General features: G+C 43.0%; 1 protein-coding gene and 1 long non-coding RNA gene across 7 annotated transcripts in view; one reads left to right on the plus strand and one right to left on the minus strand.

The window, feature by feature from the left end:
• Bru3 (bruno 3) overlaps nt 1-27,946 on the plus strand; it is a 384,657-nt gene that overhangs the window by 22,710 nt on the left and 334,001 nt on the right. Inside the window, exon 1 of one of the 6 annotated variants that reach the window (XM_070316026.1) lies at nt 13,318-13,325. The exons of the other annotated variants lie outside the window; for them this stretch is intronic. Coding sequence (XP_070172127.1) covers nt 13,323-13,325 — 3 coding nt within the window. The 5' untranslated portion in view covers nt 13,318-13,322. Of the gene's footprint in view, nt 1-13,317; nt 13,326-27,946 lie in introns of those variants that run through there. 6 annotated transcript variants of the gene reach the window in all.
• On the minus strand, nt 6,445-23,709 carry LOC138944947 (uncharacterized). Its single transcript, XR_011448897.1, has 3 exons — nt 23,560-23,709; nt 7,487-8,020; nt 6,445-6,803 (listed from the first exon to the last, which is right to left on the minus strand). It is a non-coding gene; the product is annotated as an uncharacterized lncRNA (long non-coding RNA).

A 27,946-nucleotide genomic window follows, 5' to 3' on the forward strand; every position in this document is an offset into this window, starting at 1 on the left:
ATCGAGAAGCTAATTTCCACGGTAACAAGCGAATACAAAGATGGATTCACAGCTCAATATCTTGCGTGCTACGAATCATAAGTAGGATGAGCCCGATGTAACCTGGGAGAACGCAGTGCGGTACGCCGATTCGTGTGTTTTAGAAGATTAGTTGCCGAAGGGAGAAGTGAGAGGAAGAGAGGGAGGGAGGGATGAAGGGAGACGGAAAATGAGAAAGGGGTGAGGGGCCTCGAGTTGTTCTTGCTGCTAGAGATAATGGGACCGGGCTGTCAGTCTGTTGGATAACATAATACTTGGACCTGTTTACACTACCTCCGTTCTCGCCTAGCCCCACCCCGTTCTATCTTCTCTTAATTAGTACCACAAACATACGACAGAGAAGGAGAGGACGAGTATATAACGGAATAAAGAAGGAATCAGTCAAACGAGAAGCGGAAACAAGACCGAACGAGGAGGAAAGAGAGAGAGAGAGAGAGGACGAGAGAGAAGGGGGTGTGAGATAGAAGGCCCCGGGCGTCCTAACCACCTAATGGAGCCTGCGCCATTGAGTTCATACTATTGGTTACATACCGCACTATGTACCTGCGGCACTTTGAAAAGGGTTAGCCTCCTACATTGCGGCGTAACGTATGCGCATACTCCATAAAATATGTCGTATATACTATCATTGCGTACACATTGAAAGCTATTAGCGGCGATAATGGCAAAATAATTGTAACGTTACAATGCGGTTTGTATTAATGTATCAAATTAATTTGATTGAGTCTTATGGAGATTGGCATCGAGGTCTACGTGCGTATTGTATATCGTTTGTTGCAGTCGTAAATATGGCTGGAATATGATGTCGAACTATATGCCAATTAACTTTTTATTATTTACGCGCTACAATTGCATGATATATATATATATATATATATATATATATATTTTTTTTTTTTTATTAGTACGGTTAAGTTTGATTAATCACAAATAAATGATTTTCAACTACGATAGATGTCCCGAAGCAAATTGTATTACAGCAATTACTTACTTCTACTTCATTTGCTTGACGTTGTAATCTTCGTAAGATTCAGCGCGCACAAGTCTTCTTGTTTTCGTACTAAGAGAAGCCTTTTAAAGGAAGATTCCTTAAAAGGCGAAGTTGACGTCGTTTCATTACGAGCCGTCGTCTGGAATCTCTGATGCGCCTGCCATCTTCCAGCTCTTACTAGATATCACTTAATCGTCTAGCTCTATTGTTCCCTTAACCGCGAACGAGTTCCATTACAGTAGACATCGTAATCGCTCACGAGGTGCGTCGCGTTCGTAGTAGCAGATGAGTTGTTAACCGCGGTGCCGGTCCATTGTTGGGTAATGAAGACTGATGACAGGATGTCAGCGTGACGCCGAATGAGCTTTACCCGCGACAAGAAACCGTCATCAGTTTATTAGACGTCGTTCGCGATAAACCTTCATTCTTTGTTTGGCCGTCGTGACGAGCGATCCGCGACACGGCGGATTAATGAACTGATGTCACCCTTATAGGGATGGTCACGAAGGCGCCTGATTACCTGTAAGTCCATTGCACGAAGCAGGTCTTTGTCCTTTGCAAGCTTGCGCACTACGCTCAGATTTGATTTCATCTTCGAAGAGAAAGAAACTTATCGGAGACGGTGTTTGATTTTGCTCCCAATTACAATAATTAATTATGTAGATTTGTGCAGAGTTATGTAAAAATTACTTGCATAAACTTTTAGTGCACTTATTATTTACTTATTTTATTTGCACTTTAGTGCAAATTCTGATTGTATGAAAAATAGAAGATTTGCGCGTCAAAAGGAAAAGATAAAAAAGTATTGAGAATGGAGAAAAACGAATCAATAAGAAAGAAGCGTATATCGATTCCAGATTCTCGATTAAATCTTTAGTAAAACGCTTAAAAATAAATGTATATAGCGCGCGATGAGGAAAGAGATAAAAAAAAAAGTGCGAAGATAAGGAAAGATTGTAGATAAACGTACAACTTGATCAGAAAGGGAAAGAGAGCAGCTGTGTAATCTGTCACGTTAATGCGACGGAAAAATTTCCCGTGAAATACATATACCTAGCTACGTACTTTACCTGAAAAGGGTACCATTCGCTCGGCAGTAATGGCCTAGGATTTTGAATGTCGCCAGCACGATAAGGAACGGAAAGGAAGCCATTATCGTGCTACGTGATCTTTGGCGTACGAGCGGAGCGTGCTCCCTAACCGTCGCGCACACCGGGTTCTTATATTTCCGAAATATGCCGTGGACGTGGTCCGGTAAATCCTGGCCCGGTAAAGTCATGAGAAATTGGCTCCGTCTAAGGTTATTAACGATATATTTCACGGAGGAAAGATCTTCCTCTACCGGAAAGAGCTCATTAAGATTTGTGAATTTTGTGTGCGATCGAGATGAGCGATGTAATTCTCGCCTATTATTTCTTATCAGAAACGACCGATTCATTCTTCGCATTATTAATATTGTATCTCAAGATGTCGTGGAGATCGTTTATGTATTTTATTGTGCGCTCGCCCAGCGATTTCCGCGATAAACTTTCCATTTTCACAGAGGTAGCGTCTCGCGCGTAGAGGAAAACCTCGACGAATAAAGCTATCCCGTATTCCGGCCGTCCATTATCGCGCTAACACGTTATCGCGCCTTATATTTTCGAGATACAAAGACCGAGCGTCGCGTAACGCAGTATCAGAGAGCCGCCCGAGAGAAATTATTGGTCTTACGGCCGGACGTTATCGCTACGGCGGAAACGGATCGCTCGTCTAATTATTCCGAGACCTTTTCTATACTCCCCTTCCCCGTTCGACGATAGTTCGCGGGATGCAGGAGACTTGGAGAAGGTAAGTAGAGGTGGCTCCATTCGGAAAAGGTGTCGGCGGAGAGCGGGGGAGAGAATACGGATACCGAGGGATATGGGAGGCCTCTTTCATACCGAAACGGAGTTGCCCGTTCGCAGCCATTCAACGAACTTGGGCAGTTGACTCTTTATGCGCAAAGTTTCCCGGCATTTCGATTTTATGTTAATTTCAATTCACTACGCCGAACTTGCGAAGGGAAAGAGTGTGTTCATCGATGAGTTGCACGCATACAGCCGCGAGCCTCGGCCAAGTTTATCCACGACCATCGAATAGGAATCGACGAAATATCGCCTCTCTACCCTCTCCCCCCTCCCCACTCTCCTTCTTTCCACCCTTGCTCCTTCCGTCCAATAGTCTGAATTGTAATTCCCTTTAAACGATTCCCCGCGAGCGTGACTCTCGATTCAATTCTGCCGTGCAGGTGAACGAGAATGGGAGAGTATCCTTTAACCCAGATATACAAGAGTTTCCAATATCCTGTTTGACTTATTTCGTATGCCCGGCCGCGTTTTTCATCGTTCGCGAAACAATTATCGTAACAATAATCGATAGAGATGTGTCACCAAAGTTAAAACAATCCCATTTTTCATGCTATTAAAATTTATCACACGTGCCTTTGTATCGTTAACTGTTTAAAAACTGTCAATTTTTATATACAATGCTGAGAATTGGTTCATAATTTTTATCGAATGTTTGTGACAATGTTTTCATTTGGGGAAAATGAATACTTCATTGCGCGAGATACAAAAAGGCAACGTGGCTAATAAAATAATAACTGTGATTTTAATGATTAATAGTTGAACAAAACGCATAAATTAGATTTGATTATCGGAGATTTAATTGAAAGAGCTGATGTATCCTTAAATAAAAATATACGCATTCCTTTTTTTTTTAAACTTAAATATTACGCGATGCTAATCGACGCAAATGACTGCTATATTAAATTAAAAGAACAATCAGAAAAACAAACTTGAAAACGCCGTGGTAAATGTGACAGGCTCGCGTGCCGCGCTGAGAAATTAATGAAGCGCCTGCCGTCATTAAAACTCACGTAGAAATGAGTACAAGGTAGAATCGGACAGTTTTAAGTCGGACGTTCGTTCGGCGTTCCCTTTCGTCTCTTCGAAAGGGGAACGACGAAGAAAAACGCAGGAGCGGAAAATCGGAGGTGGTCGGCCAAGACCGCAAGTCATTGCGGGGTTATTATTTGTTCGTCTTTCGGAAGACGAGTAGTCGGAGAGAAACCCGAAAGAGATGGGGTATGAGAGAGAGAGAGGGGGGGGGGGAAAAGTGTATGCAAACAGCTGTGCGTGGCGGGCTTCTCACACCATTCATCCATCCATCCATCTATCCATCCATCCGTCCCTCGTAAAACCGAGCGACGCGAGAGAGATCGTTCCAAGGGTTTGACGGCAGTTCGTGGCAAAAGGGGTGGAAATTGCGGGACGCACGGGGCACAGCGCAGGGACGGAGAGTGTATAGTCGCGGTGCGACAGTGCGACCCTGAACTTGCCGCGAGTCGGTCGATACCAGGTTCACTGTCCTTACCCTCTTGCACCGTATCCACCCCCGTCTCTGCCATCTCCATTTCCTCTCGCCACCCCCTTCACCCTCTCTCCCTTCCTCGTCTCTTCTGATCTGAGCCGAAGGGGGAAAGGGGGCACTATAAAACCCCAAGACGCTTTCCGCGAGGATCCCGTTACACGAGCCCTGGCTCTTAGCTCGGCGTTAACGAAAAGCGCGACCGAGCGTGAAGAGACACGGCCGCTTCGAGAGTCGCTCCTCGTCGTCGTCGCGTGGCGTAGTTCTACCCCCGGATCGATACCTTGATATCCTGCCACCCTGTCTCTGTACTTGTCCCTCGACGGTCTCTTGAATATTTTTCTTCCTTTGCCGCGCGCTCATATTCGCCGGTTTTCACCCCAATTTCACGGGAACGAGATCCACGTTCTTCTTCGCTTACAGCTCCTTTCCTTTGTCGCGGCTTTTTCTCGATTCCGTCAGTTCTCTGCCTCTTTCTCCCTCTCTTCTCTAATCGGTACATATATCCGTATTCGGTAAATATTTAAACGCAGCCGCGCGTTTTTGTTTCATTAATTTAATTGCAACGGCATTCATTAAGGAATTATGTGCGCCGACGACGACGTAACGAGCCATACGCAGCGGCGCGCTCTCGAGAGCGCGAGACACAAATGCGAAACTGAGCGTTTCGAGAGGAAAAGAGTGAGGTTTTAATTAAAGGGCCCGTAATTGTCGGACAAACTACTAGCGCGGAGACAAAGTTTAGTACATGGAGAAGTTCGCGCGTATCGTCGATGTCGAACAGACTGTAGGCAACGACGAAAATTTAATTAATTAAGGAACGCGGTATTCGCGAACGAGGACTTGTGTCACGTCGTGAGTTTATACCGCGCTTCTCCCGATGCCCTGTGTAGCGGCTTTAAACCAGCCGCGCAGAACTGGGTTACCCAAATATTAAACAACGTGATGTGTCGATAAGATTCAATCCCTCGTGGGGGTGAATTTATTCTCCGTTTACATATAAAGCGAGCGTGCTTCTCACAACTTCTATTCACGCGATTACCACGCGATTGAAAGACTGATTTTCCCCGTCTCTCGAGCCACTAGAAGTCATCGCTGTTATCGTTGTCGTCAACGAGGTCCGGTCGATGACGTTGTCGTCGTCCCTTCTTTGAACGGGTAAGGACGAAGGGTCAGACGATTGAATGGCTACATCATGTGCCCGCAACGAAGGCTTGTCGCTTGCCGTAACGCGCCATCCATTGCTTTCGGTAATAGCACCCTGAGGAATTAGCGTGCTCGATAACTTCAAACTTCAAATCAGCCGGTTGCTAGGCTGCTTGTTTAAAAGTGGGTTTTTCGATAACAAATCTATTTTCGCCGCTACCCGTTTATATTTTTAACTACATTTATCAAGGATTTGGATTTTTATATCTATTGCACGCGTAAATAGGCCACGAAAGAAATCATTGTAATTGAGACGATTATTGTAAAATAGATTATTGTGCACATGCCTCGAAGAGCTGAAGGGAAGTAAACGGGATGTATGATGCGGCTACAAGAATACGTGTTTCGTTTGCAAAATGCTCATAGTCTCAGTTCAAAGTCTATTTCACGAGACGTGAATTATGTCTGAAGTATGCCAAGCCGCAGGCGACATACTTGACGCGAAGTAATATTTATAAAACCATATTCTTCTTTCAAAGTTAAAATATCTATGTAATTTATGCGGCTTCGATGTGTGGTCGGTAAAAATAGTTGGAGCGATCCGTGGCCTATTTCGCGAGAGAAGAAGGGACGAGTCCTGCAGCAAACTTTTAGATCCATTACTTTCGAATCGATGCGATGTTGAGGAAAGGATTTAATAGGTAACTAGGACACAGCGTCGAAATTAGTGCCGCTCGACCCTTAGCGAGCGCCAATTAAAAACTGTTCACATTTAATTAAAGAATTTTTTGTCGGATCTCCAATGTATTCTTGTATCTAGCACGCACCAAACGATTTCGGGTAGACGTGGTTTCGTCACATCCAAACGTCACGAGTCATTTTACACATACTGATATTACCAAATACACGTAAATATGTATGAAACAAACATTATATCAGCGACCTGATTAAACTGTCTACTTCAATTTTTAAGGAGCTGTCAGGAACAAGACAGACCAAAGCTGATGGTATCATCTCCCGAGTGAGATTTTCGAGAGGTGACATCTCGTTTTGCGCGCCGCCATCGCGTATTCCGAGGGAAAAATCGCGGGGAATGAATCCAGCACACGAATAGTACGTCTCTGAGTAATTGGACTCGCTTGCATCCCTCTGGGATTCACTTTTTAATCGTGTCAGTCGGCTCTCTTTTCCCTCTTTTTTGCCTTCGTTAAATTTTGCCGCTCGCCATGAATATATACTGCAAATAAAAAAATTTCAACGGCGTAAACGGTGCGCTGCGATAAATGAGAGTATGTATACCAAAGACCTCTGCCTACGAAATATTCTAGTTCATCTTAGGTACTTCTCTGAAAGCATCTCGAAATCTCGAAAATCAGCGAATTTAGTTATAAAGCCTGTAATACCGAGATTTGACGTCTTTCTACATGAAGAAAGAAGCACGTGTTAAAAATATTACCGACCGTAATTGAATGGCAATAATAATCGAACTTAGCATACAGAAAATTTTATATATTCCTCTTTAGCGCTTTTACATCGAGCTTTTTCTCGCATTACGCTCTCAAAGTTTTCGACACTATTCATCTTACTCGCGAAGAATGAATATTTTACCGTTTAAAATCACATTAACGTCACTCATCCATTACGATACCTTTGTAAGCGAAGAACCGTGTACAAAGTATACGCTCGCGCGCGCGTGCGCGTGTATATCCAATATATATACAATATATAGTTTTGGAGTTTTCTCTATCCTGATTCTTTGTACCAAGATTCTACGCGATGATACACTTTTTTCTCCTTCGCGGCGTACCAACTACTTCCATCGTTTCTATATATATATATATATATATATATATATATCCGACGCTGTCGGGGCGATAATAAATCTCCGTAAAAGTAATGTGAGACCCGTGTTGCGCTCACCTATATATCGCGTATACCCCATTCAGACGTGTTGCCCTTACAGCGCTTCTGGGGTGGTAATGGCCCCCGCGAGTATGTACACCCACATATCAAGCCCCTTTCGCACACAGAGCCGCGAATTCGCCAAATCTGTAGCCGTTCTTCGCACGTTGATCCATACATCGACATCCTAGAGCGAACATTACAGAGTTTGTCTCTTTTTCTTCGCCTCGGTCAGTGTGAAAGAAAAAGAAAAGTTTTTTTCCTTCCTTCTTCTTATTCATAACGAGACACCGCGTTAACTGAAACGTAGAGCCGTTCCTCGCGCACTCGCAGTCGATCATATTGCAGGATTAAGGTGACATATAACGATGACTAATAGCCGTTTCCCTCTACCAGCGAGGGCTCATCAACCATGACTGGTGCCAAGTTGAGTGCCAACCGTATAAATGGATGTTGCGCATCGTGTACACGTGTCTGGCGAGACAAGATCGCCACAGCTGGCTACACGGCCATGGTAATTCACGAGCCAATGATGAAACTGCATCGCCAGATCTGTAACATCGATATACTTAAATCATACGAAATATTTATTCTCGAATTTATTGCATTCTCATAATATAAGATAAAAAAACAACAGTTATTGTTACTTGTTGAAATAATTCCTGAAAGACTCGTGTATAAAAATAAATATATATATATACGAATGCAATCCTGTCAATTAGTTTTATGATAGGATATGCAAAATTTTTGAATAAAGATCGATAATATTAACATAAAACAATACATATAATATGGCTATAAAATGATCAAAAACAACGCAGGATATAATGTAGAAATCTAGACATCCTATATACAACAACGATCGAAGAATGGTCGAGAATTAAAGGAATTCACTGCGGATGGGCTCTAATGAAAAATGTTCCGGGCGCGCTCGGCGTGCCTCACACTCCTATGGATATTAATCGCGAGACGGTGCTTCAATTATACTTCCAATCGTCCCTTTCCCGCAAACGACGATTCCGCGACGATCAGCCCGTGAAATTATTGCACCCTGGCTATATCTATATTCCCCGTTCTTTTCCCGGTATTTGCCGGAACGAGCGGCGGAGAAAAGGCAGAAGGCCGAGAATAAAAAAATAAAAAAATCGCTACTGGCAGAGAGGCGCAAGCGGAATATTGTCATTCGTTGAACCCTCTTTCTATCTCTCCTTCTCTTTCACTTCAGGCTATAAAACTGAATAAAAATTAACCGATAAAATTAATTCTCAACAATATCATTTTTGTCGCACGCACTCAAGTAATATTATAGTATATACAATATAAGTTACGGCGTGAAACGGTGTTTATTTTTTCAGAAGAGACGCGCGCGCACCACAATATTCTGCCGTTATGTCAAACTGTGAATTTCTCATATGTAGCGAGATGAATATAAACTTTTTTTCGTTTGCCTAAACGTCGTTTATACACACACGATTTACCTCTTTTCAATTTATTTTCAACGCATGATAATTTACGATTAACTTCAAAAGATGAATTTATCAAGCGTTTACACGCACATATGTATGTAAAATTTGAGAGCGTAATCCCGCATTCTGACAATATACCAAGAGTATTTCGCGCGAATAAACGTTTCATCAGGTGCACCCGCAAAGTTTTTTATCTACGCGACATTCTCGTACACCGCGCTCTCCGACGAGCGCGACGACACGTCGTGTGACAGCGGGCCATTTTTAAATGCGGACGAGATAAATCGCGACGGACATTCGAGGCACATAACACCCGGTGATTCGCTCGGTAGTATTGCCATCTCTCCCGTCGTTCGCGTTTTCCTTGCACCTCGCGCTACTGTAATTGTACATACGGTCTTGTATATACGCGAGTATATATACATGTGTGTGTGTGTGTGTATGCTGTATATCCGCACGCACAATATATTGCGTCGGCCGGTCGGCGTATCAGAAATAATTACATGCAAATTATATGAATAAACATTGGGAATTTTCAGCGAGTTTTCTCCTCTCCCTCTGGCGATGTACCTACGCTTTTCCGCCGCTCACCGTATTACTGGCGCGGTGCAATTGAAGGTATACCGGGTAGAAAACCGGCATCCCACGAATATGCGACCGGCACAAAGTGCTCGGAACGGTGTGCGTGCATGCGTGCGATGTATCGGCACACACGCGCTTTCGGTATAATATCGCAAACTGGGTGCAACGTAAACAATTTATACAAGCTCGGTGCAGCGTAGCGCCGCAAAGCTGTACACGCATATATATATATATATATATATATATATATATATATATATATATCAGTGTCATTTTAATTTGCACACTTGGAATATTTTACCATCGCATTTGCATCTGCATTACAGCCGGCGCAATGTAATCTCGTCGATATTTCGCGCTGCATCGCGGAAGCGCGCGTTTCCTCTCTCTCTCTCTCTCTCTATCCGCTTTCCATTTTAATTATTTTCGCCCGAAAGTAGATACCGGACTCTTAGAGGAGAGGGTTGATAACGGCAGACCCTATCTGCGGCTGGCTTTTGAATTGAAAAGCGGAAAGACGTGGATTTTCTACGAATATTTGCCCTGTTTATTCCTCGGCTCTGCTTACCGGGGGGAAACGCCGGCGAATAATGGACGCACGTGGCATGTGCACGAATTCAACGTTCGGAACAATACGAGAAGCTCGCCGGAATATTTGCGTACTTTGTAACAGTTTTGCGACGGAAAAAGCAAGGTAAATAGTGATTTCGGCTCTCGAACAAACTTTAGGAAATCGGAAGCGAGTCATTTGCGGAGACGAAATTTCACAAGAGTTTACGGTAAATTTTTTCTTTCCCGATGAAGCGAGCAATATGGCAATTTATGCATGAACTTTTGCCCCGTAAGGTTGGAAAGCAACTCGTATAAGTTACTTCAGAAAGGCCACGATTAGCAACCATGTAATTAGCGTCCTATTTCTCTGATGTAAGCAGTGTTCCGTGAGAATATCCTCTCTCGTACATTCCAGACCATTACAACCAAGAACGCATCAGTTTACATTACATCTAGTAATTTATTCACGCCGACGCGAGTTGATGAGATCGTTATTCAAAATATCTCAGTCCGCTACCTGCTATTCCTGAAATTTATTCGAGAATACACGATAACGGCGATCTTATTGCAGCTTCTAGGCGTTTCGCAGCACCCTAATAATTCAGAAGGACTCCCGTCTCTCTCTCCGCAATGCAGTACGATTCCTCGAATCAATTTGCTTGCACCTCGTTCGTACTTTCGACTTAATGGCAAATTTGCATAATACGAGAGAAAAATATCACGCTGCGAATCTCACGCGCTCGGTATATGGGCCATTTGCTATCGACAACGATCAAAATAATAAGGCGAGAGATATTTGCATGAGAATTCGGTTTGTAGCGCTTTATCCGTGCTATTTCCTATCGTTTTGTCCCGATATTCAGACAGAGTGTCTTACGTCGACACGCATAACGTGCTAATCTCTTCTCTCAGTAATGTGTGTGCGTATATTAATTACATACATACGAGACTCGAGGGTAACGCGGGTAAATTAAGCTCGTCGAATAAGAGAATTCGTTAATGCCTCTCGCGTGAGGAAGATCGATTGGATTTACCTTGGTGTCACGCTAACGCAATCTCTTCGCCTCGCCCGCTACTACCTTTCCGCAGCCCCGCACACGCTTTGTTCCCTCTACTCTTGCTCTGGAAACTTCCTCGCACGAATTAACCCGCAGACCGGCGTGCAGCGAAAACCAGAAGCACATCTTGTCGTAACGAGGCGGAGCGGTTAGGTATAATGCTTGTAACTAGGCTCTCTCTCGCCCTCTGGCGTGTTTGCGGTATGACGTCACAAAGTTACGTTCTACGCGAGTCTCTAGGGCTTACCACTGCGTGTACGCGACCGGGGTGCGAGCTACAACTGCCGCCGCTGCTACCCTGCTGTCTTTCACCACGGTGGGTGGGTAGCGATAAGTTGTAGGAATTGTCCCTCGGACCGCTCGTACACCGCGTGACAAGTGACACTAATTACTTTCGCATGTGGGTACTTTGCCCGCGATCCATTTCGATCGACGCGCATATCGTCTATAATGTAACCGTGAAACTTTGGTTACATTCAAAATGCTCTTATTCGAATTGATTACATAAAATGTCGAAATTCTCTCGTTCTTTTGTTGTGTAAGAAAAGATGAATTGTTATCGGATAATTTTTGTGCAGCGCAATTTTACAATACACGTATTGCATGTCGAGTTGAATCCAAGAAAGCTCCATGAATCCATTTAATTTCAACTTTTTACCTCGAGTCAGCACGAGAGCAACGCAAATGGATGCAAAGCGCATCGTAGCAAAAACCAAATTAGATTCGACCAGTGTGCTGTTCTTGGTAAGAGAGATAGTTGTTTGAGGATAAATAATACCGACTTGTAGCGTGGTTGTGTATACATTATTTGCCTTTTCAAGAAATCAATGAAAATTAAAACGAGTTGTTATTTATATATTACTGCGACAAGCATAAATAATATCTTTCTTCTCTCTGTGATTATAAAATACATTTTATATTCCGCATATACGTTATTTCGTTTCAATACTCTATATTTAGAAAATATAGTATAAAAAAATATCTCTGTCTAAAAAATCAGATTGTTAAACATTCTTATTTTAAATTTCATTAATAGAATTTTATAGAAAATGGCGTTGTTTCGGCCGACAAAATGAAACTCATATCAATACCAAATGCCAGCGAAGTTTGCCAGAGAATAAGAGACAGCTGCTTTTCGACTATAAACAACAATCATGAGCGCCTTGACAAACATAATGTGGCTTTAATAGCGATACCGAACCCCGCGGGCTTATTTATTGCACGTTCTTTGCCAGCTAGTTTTCCACCACTTCACAATCTCCACACAGGTCATATATTGTACAACTTACAAAATCATTCTTAATATTGTGTAAAGAAAAATAATTATTAATATCTTCCGTTTAATTATTTCGAAGTTGCGATTAAATCATTGTTAAATTGAATCCAATTTTAATGCCTCTCATGCGATTATATTTCTTTTATTATTTTCCGATTGCCTCGAAGAAAGTTTTCTGCCAATTCCGTTTAATATTCATTGCCACGTGCGCGGAAGTGAAATGATCTGAAAAAAAATTGAATAAAATTTGTTGAGCAATTTAAACGGGCTATTAATTATACATCGAGCCTACAACTTAGTCTGCAAATATATCATCGATTTCGGTTTAGCAATTTCGCATTATGTCTAATATGTTCTTGGAACTGAAAATCCGAACTTTCTACCTCATAGATCACGCGGGCGGACTGCATCGACTGTTATAGGAGAAAGGAAAATGAGAAGAAAAGAGAAGGTCGCCGTAATCCTTCGACTAGTATAGTCTAGTAGAGCGGATGGCTCCGAGCCCATTGGCGAAGAGCTCGGCATACCACGTGACGGCCCCGTTTTCCTGCCGTTTGTCATTACGGCTGGCCACATTTTATTTATAATAATTGGTTAGAAACAGTTACGCGATTCTGGCTTAAAGTGGGGAGCGCGCTTGAATTTATGAAGTCAGCGACGGGGCAGGGGATCTGGACCGAGTCAGGAGATTCTGGGGTGTCTTGGTCTTTTGGAGGCAGTCCAGATGCGGCTACGCTTCCCCCGGCCAACCCTCTCGAATAAGGGTTTGGCTATCTTACCACGAAGAGACAGATCGCGTTGCCTGCCGCCGCGCATAGCCGGAATGATAAACGAGCGCGATGTTGCTGTATAATCATGGCTCCGGGATACCAGTCGGGGACATTCTCCACGTCCGACCTCGTGACATGAAGAGAGAGAGGATGGTGAGCCACAAATGACGACGAGTTCCTGATTGTCTTAAGTTTAGTTCCGCGTCTGCATCTTGTTGATCAGAAACTTTTACATGTATTCTAAACCGCATGTACGATACATGTTATAATCTTGTTAAAATCTTGTTGAGACAAATAAATATTTATTCTTTTAAGCAAATGTGTCTGATAAAGTAATGAAACTAACATACACAGTCAAATATTTATATGGCGATATATAATATATTGATATAGAATAAAATTTCCTCGATATCTTTGACAGCTTATAGCAATGGCAAGAACAGTTACATCGAGAAGTCGCCATGATTTCGATTTTCCTCGACGAAGTTATTCCTGTCTCCTCTTTCCTTCCGGCGCACGCATTACCAATGTAAATCCCGGGTTCTCTTCTCTCTTTTTCCCCATTGTTCCTCCCCCCCCCTCTCTCTCTCTCTCTTTCTCTAACTTTTTGTCGTGCGAATCCTCGCAAATCGGTTTGAATACATACGGCGTGCAAAGTGCAGAGCCAAACCAAGTCTAGACACCTCAGCCGGCGGTGGCCATGGCTTTCTGATTCCTCCTCAGTACGCGGCTCCCCATTTTCTCAGCTATCGCTCGTCTCTTGGTGTAGAGCGAGAACATTCACATAATTTCTCGCGACTTGATGTCAGACCGTTCTTCACCAAGCTCGCCGACGAATTGTAGGCACCCTACGCTACCTACCACCACCACTTCTACTGCCCCATCACCATCATCCGCACTACCGACGGCAACGGCCAAGTCTCCGACGTTATTGCTGATCCTGGAGATTTATGGCAGACCTCCTGCACACATGGCGCTTTAATTATGTGTGCTAAAATGAATTGCCGAATATTTTATGCGACAGGGAACTGCCCCCTGGTCCCACCGCCCCTCATGGTCTCTTTACACGTCGAATTTATTGCGCGGTTTATTTATTAAACGAGTAGCAACTCACATCCGTGCGTTATAGATATCCACGAGAGCGAAGAAATTACTTGCAATTCTGTACTCGCGATTGCTACTTTGTATCCTGCATGATATTCTGCGAATAGTTCTAGATGGGGATTTACGAATGACCTTTCGTCGTATTCCATGTCGACTTGGCCCAAGTGTCTCATATTCGCGGTGATGCTCGCGTAATAATATTCTCGAGGCACATCCCGGCACGAAGAAATCTCTTCTTCTTTCGTTCTCTGTACGCGTGCGACATAAAAGTCGCCATAATTCCAGCCGGGTCTGCACCAACGTGATTTAACGCGTACCCACGTTTTCGGCGTTTCGTCGTCTGACCCGTTTGCAAACGAGAGGGTTGACTGTCTTCTCCTTAATCCGCAAAAGTTCCGCGACTTAACCCACTTATACGCCCATATCTAGATCTTCTAGGAATCATGCGGAATTCGAAAACTATCGAAGATTCGAAGCCAAAAATCTCACATCGATCAGTTTTTGCTACAGAGCGCATTTTACAATGGATGGATTTCCGGAGATTACTAAAACGCATTAAATGTACATGGAATCGCTCCTGCGCAGAGATGCGTCTCAGAAGCCATTAATATTTGGCGGACGAATATAACTCGTTAAAATCATTTATATTCATATAGACGCACAAATATCCGAACGGGTGGCGATTTTTCTAATTGGAAAGTTTGAGCAAAATCTACCCCGTATATGCTTTTTAAAATACGGGTTTTCATATGGCATATCTTTCCGAACGCATCGGCACCTGGACGCGTCCGGGTATACCCGGCTATCCGGCGTGTCATCTCTCCGTTTCACCCGCCACGCGATGACACTAATTGGATGATTCAATACCGCGGAAACGTGATCGGAAACGAGATCGGCCGGCCGTCACGATTCGTTACATGCAATTTTTCTACGCGAGTACCTCGCGCCGATAACGAGGGGAAGAACATCGCGGCTGCGTTCAACGAACGGGGCGATATCTTCGTGTCGTTGGCTGATAATGTAAAATTATGTATACGAAATACTCATGGTTTTTCTTTCGTAAAACCATGGCGGTCTCTATTCACGACCCCTGCGTTCTTTCACGCGAGCTAATTATTTCCATGAATAGATACGGATACGCATTCATCCTAATTAATGATATAAAAAAATTCTTCCGAGCGAGTGTTTCGTGAGGTTTGTCATTCCGGTTGTCGCTCTTCAAGAGAGGGACTCGACGCTGATGAATGAAGGAAAAAATATGGAATTTACTGACTGATTTGTTACTCTCATGAATTCCTATCTGATCTAATTAAGTTGTCGGGGAAAAAAAATTCGCTTAAATAACTAATTAACGTTTACGTAGAATATTTTATTTAATCTATGTTTTTAAAGAAACCTAACATGTATATATATTTGGTAATCGAGAACAAAACGAAAAATAGAAAAAGAACGACACGCAAAAGGAGGCGACTGCAGGGGTATTAATATACCTTGCTGTCGCCACTACGGCCATGAATATGTAAACCCGCTTTGTGACGACGGGGAGACGCTTCGTAGACGGTGCCTAATGTCGTTCCGTAGCAAGGTTTGACCTCGAGATAAGCGGCTTATAAGTATCGTTTGAAAATTCTTGCTTGGCTAGAACGATCCGTGTTTTTCACCGCGCTTTGTTTGCATGGTACGGTGATTAATGCTTTGGATTTATGGTTAACGGCTATCGCTGATACCTGTAATATATCTATTTACGCAAATTGCACAAGTCACGTATATTATCCTTGATGCGATAAAATGTATATTATTATAGGGTAACGCTGCGCCGGTTTCTGTCATGTGTTATATACGTCCGTAAAATACATATAATATTATAATATGATAAATAGGAATATTTCTTGCTATAATTTAGTGGAATGCGCTTAGTTGTAACAATGTACTCATTATATTAACACAAATTCACAGTTAATTATCAATAATTGTGATCTAACCAAATGTATCTTTCTCTGTTTTAGGTAAGTCGTCCCGCCAGAAAATTGTTTGCATTGTGCATGGAAAAGGTAAAGATAGCGACTGGTAATACTCTTACGTATAAAGAAGATACTGATCGCGTTGCAGATATAGATGGCTTCTAGCCAATTCTTGCGGAGCTGGTATTCGCGTTTCTTGAAAGAGTGTCCTTGAGCGATTGACTTCTTATACGATATTCAAACATATTATATTTATTCTCTCTTTTCTATATATCACAGTGATAGATGCCTCAATTGTATTCCTACCAAAGACATTGCGTTTTGCTTACACAATCCGTGTATTCTGGCTATGGTTCTTTGAAACAACTGCATTCGGGGACACGAAGCTCGATATCGAGTATCGTATTCTCTTAAAATATATATTACTCAAAGTACCGTACTTCTCTGTGCTTTAAAAACACTTTTACGTTAACAAACTCAGAAACCGTCCGCCAACGAAGCAACGACATTGTCTCCATGACAGCTTCTTTTTATTTTAATCACCGACAAACGGCACTTTTAAACGATTATATTTTCTTTTCTTCGGACATTCTCTATTTCGCGTTCATAAAATTGATAATAATAATAGCAACTATGATTGTAAGATTATATTTATTCTCATCACATGAATTGAAGAAAAAAGAGCAACCGCATCTGACGGCAAACGCGTTCGAGTGCATCGGTATAGATTATACCGTATACGAACCGGAAAGGAAAGACGGCGGTAGCGACGACGGGGAGAGAAAAAGGAACGGGATATAATACATATTACTCTATACGAGTGTGTACATGCGAAACGTAAACCTTGCATTTTATCCCGCGAAGGTGCGCTCCGATGTTCTGCGATCGTTAATTTCGCTCGTGGAGAAATACCGAGGTCGTTTCTGCAAAAACCGCGGGCGATCCGGCTTCGGTCGAGCGTCCGTGAAACTTTCCGGAGGAAGGGCAGGAAGGGAAAGGGAGTGATTGGGCCAACGTGGAGAAGTTGGAACGAAAATCCGAGAGAGGGAGGGAGGGGGAGAGAAAGAGAGAGAGAGAGAGACAAAGAGAAAGGGCGAGAGAATGTAGGGGAGAAGGAAGAGGTCTCCCGATGGCTCTGCTAACTTATCTTACACTGAACTCGTCTTTCCATTCGATTCGCTGGGTTACCATCGCCACAAAAGTAGCTTCTTGTTTTGACGTGGACATGAACATAATCATGCGCACCTAATCTCCCGTAAAAAAGTGATAATTTGATCATAAAACTCTTAATAATATCGCAATCTCTCTCTGTAATTAGCGCTTTATGTATAATTAAATGTAATATTACACATAATACATTTTTTTTCTAGTACTTGAAATAATTAATATTATAATTTATATTTAAATTAAAAAAACGTGAATCAAGCAAATAATGGAGCAACTGCACGATGTCTCCAAATAGTTTGTCCAAAATATACATTTAATAAGTATACACACGTTCAGTGTATGCTATATGATATTCATGTTTGATTTCATTCCGCATATTTTGAAGTACCTTTCTCTTGTATCTCTTTCTGCCCTGTTCTCTCGAGCTACTAAACTTTCGTGATAGAAGAAAGACTTCAACTGCGTCTCGTACTCAGTACTTGCATAAAGCTTATACGAAGTGTCTCAGAACTATGATTTTGGTGACAAATTTCTTTTACAAAGTTGGTATCACGTTTCATGATAAGAATTGTTGAGAAATGATTTTCTTTGACTTTCTAACATCCAACATAATGTATCTTGACAGATAAATCAAAACTCTGAGCAAGTAAATTTATTTGAATTTTAATGTGAAAGAGAGTAATAAAGTTCACTCTATTTGGTTATATCTCAGAAATTTATATTGTGAAAAAGAGAGAAGGGAGGAAGGAAAAATTTTTTATCTTCCATTATTTATAAAAAATTATCGGTACATTTATTAATTTAATTAATCAGTTAATTTCAATTAGGAGAAAATAGCTCAAAATTTTAATCAAAGAGTTTTGTATCAAATTCGATCTTCTTTACCTCGACCTTTATCTTGACCTCGTAATATCTATTTGAATTTAATTGTTAGTTGAAGAGACCGCAACCAGCATAATGTTATTATATCGCTAGTGTCAGAATTTTGAAACTATTGGATTTGAAGCTGATAGGTGTTTATGTGGATAAAGGCTTATCAGTTTGTTCATTTAGTTCATCGCTTGAGCTTCAAATTCGCACGTACATCTGTTTCTAAAAAGCGTATCCCGCGACGAGAGCGATGTGCCGCGGTAACGGTAAACGAAGAAACTCTAACAGAGAACAGCCGGGGCAGCCACGAGAAATGTTTCCATTCCGAATCGGGAAACAATTTTAATTCACCAACCACTCGCCGCACCGTTCTCTTCCTCCCTCCTTTCTCTCTCTCTCTCTTTCTCTCTCTCTCTCTCTTTCTCTTTCTCTCGTTAACTTTTTCCACGCTCATCCTCTTCCGTTTGGTGCGGATGCTTCCCGTTCTCTCTTCTCCCCCTCCCCCTTTTCCTTCCATCCTACTCTCCGCCTGTTCATTCCCGCTTGCTCGCGGGTACAGAGGCTGGATAGCCATTCGTTGTAACGGCTTTGTTTCATTTAACAGACCGACCGTCGACCGTTTTCCCCTCAGGCCTTGCGAATCGTTTGCGCTGGCAGCTCGTTTAAAGCCAGGCTTTATTACTGATTACTGGAAAAATTGATGTCCACCGGCTAATGAACCCAATCTACCGGCGATCCCGTGTACGCGATACCGTTTCTATTCCAGCGAGCGGGCAATAATTCGCTCGGTCTGTATGCAAATCGAATATGTCAGCGAGTATGAACGGTTTGGAAAAAGCTTGTAACAGAATTCAGCCGCGATATATGTATCTGGCTGACTCTTTTTTTTTTTTTTTTTTTTTTTAAATTTCACCGCCGGTCTTTGTGAGCGGTCGAAACCGGAGTTTTTGTTCGATGTTTAATCCTCTCGCGCCGTTGCTTCTGCGAGTTCGTAGCGAAACAACGCTATAAACAGTCGACGCAATTATTAGAACGTTACTGGTACTGAAGGCCTTCAACCGTACGTGAACTTCGCTTTTCGGGCACGTAAAAGAATTACCTTTGGTAGGCGAGCGGTATCGTAAACAGGCTTCGTTAATGTACGAGACTTAAAGCTCGGCGACAGGTTTCCACTAAACAACGGCAGTAATGAGAAACTTTTAATTAAAATCTTGGTTGAATACGAGGCAATCGCAAAGCGGAACAATGGGAGAAGAAATACGTTGTTAATGGAAATCTTTTTTTTTTTTTATATAACACCGGCTTTGTCTTTGGCAGCGTATAGACGTGAAGAGTATCGCGACGATTAAAATTATCTCCAACGCAAAATGCTCGTTAAAAATATAAATTTGTCATTATCTTTGTTTGCCATTTTATAGCAGTTGCAGTAAAACTCCAGCTTTACGTACATAAAAATTGTTGCTTGGTATGTTGAAGTTTCAATGTAGGACAAAGTAGAATTGTAGTAAACAAGGGTACAGGCTTGGCGTGCGTAATTAATTATAAGAGTTTGTGACGAACGAGTAGGCAGACCAAGAGAATAGCATCGGAGCACTCGTTCCGGAAGTCCCATCGGTGGTTTTGTTGTTCAACGGCCAAAACCACGGGAATAGTTCGAAACCGCATTACATGTTGCAGCGTGTGCATTTCGTTCGGGTGAAAGAAGGCTGTTGTACGTGTCGGCGAGATTGATGAGAAACAAGGCCCTGTAAACGCTAATGAAAAGACACAGCCCGTGCAATCCAATTAGCTCTCATAAACGTTGCTTTTATTTTTTTTTTTTTTTTTTCCCGTAGAATGATAAACACGCTACGAACCGAGAACCGCAACCCCATGATAAATCACAATGATAAATTTATTAAATTTTACAATGATAAATCTTTATTATTTCATACGCGAAATAAATTGCTCTTGTTGATTGAATGTATATTTTTACAAGTTATAAACATTATTAAATATTTCCGTCCCTAATAATGCTGTTTCGTAATACAAATAATGGACGTAAAAGGAATAAAGATTTTGATGAAAATTATAAATAAATATTAAATTTTTAGCTTAAGTCAATCAATATATACGCATGCATATGATACAATAGAAATATTAAAAAATAGTCCATTTTTTGCAATATCTATGGAAGAATTGCTATAATTGTCTCTTTTTATTTGATAATTAAATTTGGCCATAAAAGATTACGTGTGAATCGATTCGGGATGAAAAGCAGCGAAATGAGCGAACGATCGTGCAGTATCGAAAAGCGCGAGGACACGAGCAACGAATTTACACGAATATAAACTGTTCCCTAATGCGTCCTATATTGATTTGATTCAAACTCTCTCCGCGATATCTCTGTATCTCTTTCCCATTGGTTTGCGCATCGAATCGCTCCGGCGGCTCGATTCACGGAAACATAAAAATCGGCGAAGCGATGATACACACGCAAATAACGAATAGAGTTAAAAGGGGCAATTCGCTCTCTCGTGCGTGCTTCGAGCATCGAAAATAATGAAGTCCAGCTTGTGTCACCGTAGCCGATAATGTGAATATTTCATTGAGCGAAACTCGCGCCGTTGCGATGCGGCGCGACGCGGCGCCGGCGATTTGCAACGCCACGTCGGAAATTGTATCCGGCTCCGTTGAAACGAGAAAGAACGAATTTATCGTAATAAACTCCCGCCTAGTTCGCGCGATTGAATTTCGGTCACGGAACGTCGGAACTTGCGCGCGCGCGCGCGCGCGGCTAAAATTATTGATGACGTTCGCGCGGCCGTTTAATGAAGTCTCGCACGCGCGCGGTTTCGCGCGCGAAAAGAAGCGGAAAGTAATTCATCAGAATGAACACGCAAGCCGCGAGATATGATACGTATCGTGTAACGGTTCCTGTTGATTCTCGTGCCTTCTTATCCCGTTCATTTCGTAATGCCGTCCCGATTACGGATGTTACGCTCGAGATCCGCAGCTCAGATGACTCGGGTGATCCATACTTGGACGTAAAAAGCTATTTGCTCGTAGGATTATTCGAATCGACGCTATTCCTTATGTACGTATCTGCTCGATATCGCACGGCAACGCGGCAAGACGCTGTATTTTCAGAGGCAAATTCTCGACCTGCTCGGAAATGCCGAGCATTCGCCAGAGGACACAAATCAGGGTTGTCTAATAAGGTCGTCGTGGCGCGTAAACCTTGAGCGATGAAGCTCCTCCGGCAAGACGGAACACTGCAGAATATAAGAATTCGGCCTATCACTCTACTTTCGTGTAAAAAGGATGGCGTAAAGTTGTGCATTGGCGTAGAGATCATACAACAAGCTTACATTGATACCGATATTAAAAATATCGTCGTGTGAATATTTGCTTTTGCGATATAAATATTAAGCGTTAATTTTTCTTTTTCCAATATAATATATTAAACCGTATGTCACACATAAAGTAAACGGCTACTGCATTTACAATTATTAAATTATAATTCTAGATTCGTCGTTTTGAATAAGAAATTGTTTTATTTGTTTTATCATAGGCTATTATAAAAAATTGTATCAATGCAAAAATACTGAATAAACACGCGATTAGAGCATACAAATATAATTAATTCAATGATATTTAATTTAAGTGGTTAAAGTTGCGTATGAATTGATTGAATGAAAATATTTCCACGACTCACCTCTAAAAGTTAATCAGATTATAAACTGTGTCGGATTTTTCGTCAGAGTTCCCTTGATCCCCCGTTGCACGCTCCACTGCGTCTAGAGCGATATCGAAAGGCAAGGGCGGATACGGATCTTGCAGAAGTCAATCCACTTATTGGAATGCCTCGCGTCTCGTTCTCGCGCCGTACACACGGCGGCATTCGAGCCTGCTCCGGTTCGATTTGTATTGTTGTCGCGCGAGCGCCGTTACGACTACGGCCGATGAAACGCCTCGATCGGCGATCGTGCATTAAAACGCCTTGGCGCGTTAACGCCGTAAGCCCGCCTGCACCCAATAACGGTTTATTCTGTCGCATTCCGCGCGCGGCCGTGAAATAAAGTCGGTCGAAGTGTAATCAACTGATTGCGCTCGTGCTAAACTAATCCAAACGCACAAGCAGATTTTCTATCTCCAGTTACCCGACGCCTAATGTGATATCGTGTCAACAAAGGGCCTATATTGCAATAATAGTGCAATGAATAGAGCGTGATTCTAAGTGTTTCCTATTACGCGATAACATACGGAGAAAATGGAAAATCGATCGATATAAATTATTTTATCTTGCGTGATTCTACTACGGGAGCAAAATCATATTAATCGATTATTTTGCTAGGTTTTTATTTTCTTAGGGATATGAAAATTTAGGGGAATTTAAAATTTCTTAATGCGCGCATATGCGTGTGTGTGTGCATGTAATGATAATTTAACACGCGACGGTAATTTTCATAGTCGTAACTGTGTAATAACCGTTGTAAAAAAATTACGGCTAACTGGATTAAAGCATCAGCGATAGCACCGACTCCGAGATGATCCTCCACCGGCAGCGTGGCGCGAGATTAATGCACATGGCTCCGCCGCCGCCTCGTGCTAATCATCGTAAAGTACACACGTCTAGGAAAAGCCGGCTACCAAGGTGCTCTGACGGCTCTCTTAGATTTCACTTTGTAAGAATTACGAGCTTAATATAGTCTCTCTACGGCGAGAGAGCACGACGCCGCGCTGCTCGATCCATAGCGAATTAAAAAATGGGCGCACGAGTTCTTGAAGCGAGAGAGTGACGATAAAAAGTAATGAAAGTAGTAAAAGCTCCGCGCTGGAGCAGCCGAAGGAGGGTTGACTTCGTGTAGGTGGCACGGCGCTGAATGGCAGTCGCCAGGAGAAACGGAAAGGATGGGACGCGGGCTGAGAGCTCTTTTGAGAGACAGCGAGCCTGGGGCTTGACCAAAAAGATCCAGCATTCTCTTTTTTTTTTTTCTCTCTCTTTCTCTCCCTTTCCGTTCTAACGCGTTCTATCAACACAAAGACGCCGTAGTCGGTTCTATCTTACCGGTCGTGCCATTTCTGTGGACAACGTAATAACCACTTTCCGACGGCCGAGGGAATTATCCGGAACGACAATTGGACCGCGTGTTACAAACGACGAGAGAGAGAGAGAGAGAGTTTGCGTTCCCTTCCGGGGGCCAGGTCGCGAAAATACGACGGCCGAATGGAATAAAGTATTTCACGGGCGAAGAATACGCGGCGATGATACGTTTGTCGAATGCAGAAATAAATCCGCTTACCGTTTGATTTGCAGAGTAGCGAAAGTCCATCCTTCTTCCGCCGCTCCTACGTTTATCCCTTTCATCGTGATAAATTCCATTTCGCGTTCACTCGTTCGGCGACGATATCATCGTGGCCCAAGCCGAAGAAATATGTGTGAGGAATTACGAAAGAGCGTTCGCGCCGCTTCTAATCCTGATCCGCGGGATTTGATGAGCGACTCTTCGCATGTCGTATCAAGCAGTACAACTGAATTATGAAACGTCAATCGTGAGGCAGCTGAAACCGAGTGGCTGGAAAGAGAAGCGAAGAGATTGAAAAGGGAAGGAGCGAGAGTCAATCGATACCTAGCCCAGACGGGTGGGGAATAGACAGCCAAGTATTATCGCGGCCAAAAGTTACGATGTATATCGACGTTTTCATCTCGTTACAACCCCTCTCCTATTTTTGGAAAAATTGAAAAAGAAGTGGATATACAAGAAGAAGGTCGCGCCTGCTTTTTTCAGATCTTATGCGTCTAACGGTCTAAACTCGGCATTCGAGATACTTCGATATTTTATTAAATATTATATTTTTTGCTTATGTATAAGTTTACTGAAAAAAAAGTATAATCTACGCGTTGAAAATCATACGTACGTTGGAAAGTGATTTATTAGAAAAGGAATATATATCTTTTCATTCATAACTTCCATGAAACGTACTGGAAATATGGTATTTCTCGAGTGCATAGAATTTTCGCGAAATATAGAATGTATTGTAAACGAGCGTAAATTTTTTGACAGATTCGGAGCACAGGGTGCTTTTCGACTTTCCGAATATGATTCTTCGCCGTTCTTCAACTGTATATACATGTGTAGTTTTGTAGACGAACAAATGTGCCACGGCGCATGTTGCATTCGTTCCGAAGCTAACAGATACGACGATAGGAAACACGCTACGCAATAAATTACGCTCTGCTCGAGCGTACGTGTGACGTGTAGCGACATTCTCTTTCTTGGAATGGCAAAAAAATTAACGGGCGGCCAGTACAATACGGTAACAAAGTCAGGTGATGTAGCGTTGATTGCGCGCGAGCGCGGCGATAAGCTCGTGGCCGCGAGCTCATTGATAATTCCACACCGTTATACGTAAGTTACAAGCACTGCCGCTCGTGACCGGAAGTAAAACCGTACAGGAATAGATGGAATCGGATGGGAGGAGCGAGGGGTTAAGGGTAGGTGGGAAAAGGATCGTTGGTCGCGCCCGGGGTGTACGAGGAGGCAAGAGAAGACCGGTGAAAAAAAAGGGAGAAAATAACAAAGCGCCGGTTGGTGCATATATTCTCGGTAAAAACTGCCGCGGCAGAAAGCGGATGCGGGGAAACCGGCATGGGGAAGAGCAGGACGATGGTAATCTTCCGGCTGATATTTTATGTGTGTCCTGCGAGAGAACGAGGTTCCCTACTTCCACCTATACACACACACATACACACACATCCTTCTCTTTCCTACTCTCCCCCGATTTCTTTCCTCCACGCATCCCCCTTTATTTGCTTCCTCGGGTTCTTCTGGCTTGGGTCCATTGATTACTACGAAATCAGGGGAGAAGAAACGAACGGCAGTTTTTCGCGTGTCTCTCTTTCCAAAGCGCGATATATAAATTGACGATTGCGAAAAGCGAAAAAAAATTCTGACAAGAACGGCGTGACACGCTTAACGCGAAGCAATCGTTATGTCCAACTTACGCTAAATACGCTATAAAGAAATTAATGGTCTCCGAGAAAAGCAAGAACGATCGTTATATTCTAGTAACGTTGAGATTCTCGTTTGAATTAGTTATCGCTTTTCACGTTACTCGAGATTGTTACAAATAGCTCGACAATTCCGACGAGAATACTTTTCTCCGAACGACGCGCACGTACCGGGGCGCGCAAAGATATATCGCAGAAATTCGATAATTGTCGGGGAACACGTGGGTCGGGCTCGCGTGTTCGAGCCAACAGCGAACTTCGTGGCTAATGAATTTACGACGAGGAGCACTCTCGTGGACCATACGGAGGGAATCAATAATGCGGTTAAATATTTCATGGATTTCGCGGAATGCCGCTGCTGGTGTACGGTCACGTCGTACCCATCTGTCGCGATCGGGCCAACTTCAATCGTTAATGGGAACAAACGGGCTCGCCGAGCCATGCGGATGACGTAGCCGTGTTTATGCGAAACCGTGTTGACGGCGCGCACCATTCGCGCATATACGCAATATTTACAAATTCCTGCCGAAAATCGAGCACCGCGATTCGCGAGAGTCGTGTCAAGCCGAGCCTGATGTATGCGCAGATGCCGCAGCGTGTAGCTCCAGTACGCGCCGATGTGCTGTGCGATTAGCACACTCCGGTTGCTCGAACGGGGCATCGTTCAAATTTCATGGAATTTCGATGCGACGCGAAGCGGTTTAATTAACGTTCTCCCGTATCGACAAAAATGTCAATCGAAATTCTACCGAGATAGATTCGATACGTATCCGTTTCGCACCGTGGACGATAATTACGACGATAAATATTTTAAAAAGAGAAACTATGTTTTTTACATACATATTTCTTACGCCAAATTAAACTTTTCAACCCAACAGTTTCCTCAGTCGATTGATGATACAAGATTTAATCACTTTATCAGGAGGTTGCGTATTAATTTCATAAACTTTTTGTCACACGAAATAATTTCATGGTATTGATACAATATATATGGGTTAAATATATATATTTTTTTTTATCCAACATCCAGTGGGGTGCTTAGGTAGAGAGCACAATGGCGAATGCGGGTGGACTTATCGAGGTGCAACGTGAGTAACGGAGGCGTTTAACGACTAAGGCTAGTTGCATATTCATGCTCAACCTTTCTACCTTCTCGCTGCGCAACCTCCGCCGATAACATCGCGGCTTTTACGCTGGATGGCTGTCTTGCTTTTTTGTCGTTAAAAGCACTTAACCTGCCCTTCGGTCGCAATTGCGTCTCTTCCGGGTGCTTTCGTTCCGTCGGTCGAAACGACTTGACTTCTATCACGGCATTAAACTTTTTACTTAACTAGCGTATCTTGCAAAGCTCGGCCGCAAACAAAGCTCGGCGACTCACAAGTTCTTAGAAGATGGCAATTTAACCGTTAGCTTATGTAAGTTATTCTTCAGTCATATATGGAGTGCGCTGCTTGGATTATGAAGGAAATGGTATAAAAACCGACGCTCTTCGAGGATCGCGAAGAAAAAAGAAGCGGCATCGCACGCGTTCTTCTCGCGACTCGCCATCTTCGGACTCAACAACGATCATCCGAAGCTTGCAATTTGGCATCGGCGGACAACCGTATTAGCCGTTCAGAGTCGAGAGGTCGGCCGCAATTATTTAGGAGCTTTATCGTAACGCACTCTTCTCTCTTTTTTTTTTCCACTCGAGACGAAACTAAAAAAGAAAGAAACACGCCGACTGAAACATGGGCCAGATAGGCGGGCACGTCGCGTGCCGACGTACACTGCAGGCTCACCCCTGCTTGTCTGCTCGCTATCCTCACGAAACTCCAAAGATTAACGACGAGAGGTGGCGCAAGACATAATCTATCCGCGCGTAAAAAGCTAATAAAACCTTTTTGCATTTGCCGGCGATATAAATTTACCGGTTCCGCCGTTTTCCGCGCTCGCGATAATGCTCACCCTTATTGTTGCTTCCAAGCACGCACAGTTTGTATCGGTATCGCGGAACGCGTCGTCGAAAGAGAGAAAGAGAGAGAGAGAGAGAGAGAGGGATTTTAATAATTTGGCTGCAATATTTTTTTTTTGTTTCCCGGCATTTGAAGTTTACATTCTTCAACGCGCATTGCATCGCACGCTGTTACTTTTACGGTATCGCGTCTGTTGCACGAGATAAAAAAAATGTTTCAGGAAATTTGATTATTTTAAACGGTCATGTATATTAATTTTCTCGATCGCGTTAATTGTATTACAGGAACGCGGAATCATTTCTTAATACCGCGCGCGGGCCCAGCCCGGTCGTAGTAACAGTTAGCTATTATTAATACGTGCAAGTCTTACAACGCATACTCCTACCGGGAAGTAACTTTTACGCAAACTTCCTTACGTGAAAGTTCGGTCTAATGCCACATTTAAAGGGAGCTGGCATTTTCTGGCGCATAACCGCCGACACCTCCAGGTAGGATCATTATCGCAGGTATAACGGTTTAGTACGACACGTCTGACTATTGCGGATCAGAGAACGTCGCGACAATTATCGTTGCGTCAATGTCGCGACGTGACGGCGCTGTTTCGTTTTATTGCCAGGCTCGGTAACGGTTTATTGAGGATTTACGTGGCGCGCAATATATCTCGGCGCTGATCCCGTTGTTCGTTCGTGTTTCTTTCCTCCCGCAGGTTTTTTGGCCAAGAGA

The sequence above is a fragment of the Polyergus mexicanus genome, unplaced genomic scaffold (genome assembly GCF_030449975.1).
Source record: "Polyergus mexicanus isolate NDT 795.1 unplaced genomic scaffold, iyPolMexi1.0 SCAF_3, whole genome shotgun sequence".
In the NCBI taxonomy this organism is placed as follows: Eukaryota; Metazoa; Arthropoda; class Insecta; order Hymenoptera; family Formicidae; genus Polyergus; species Polyergus mexicanus.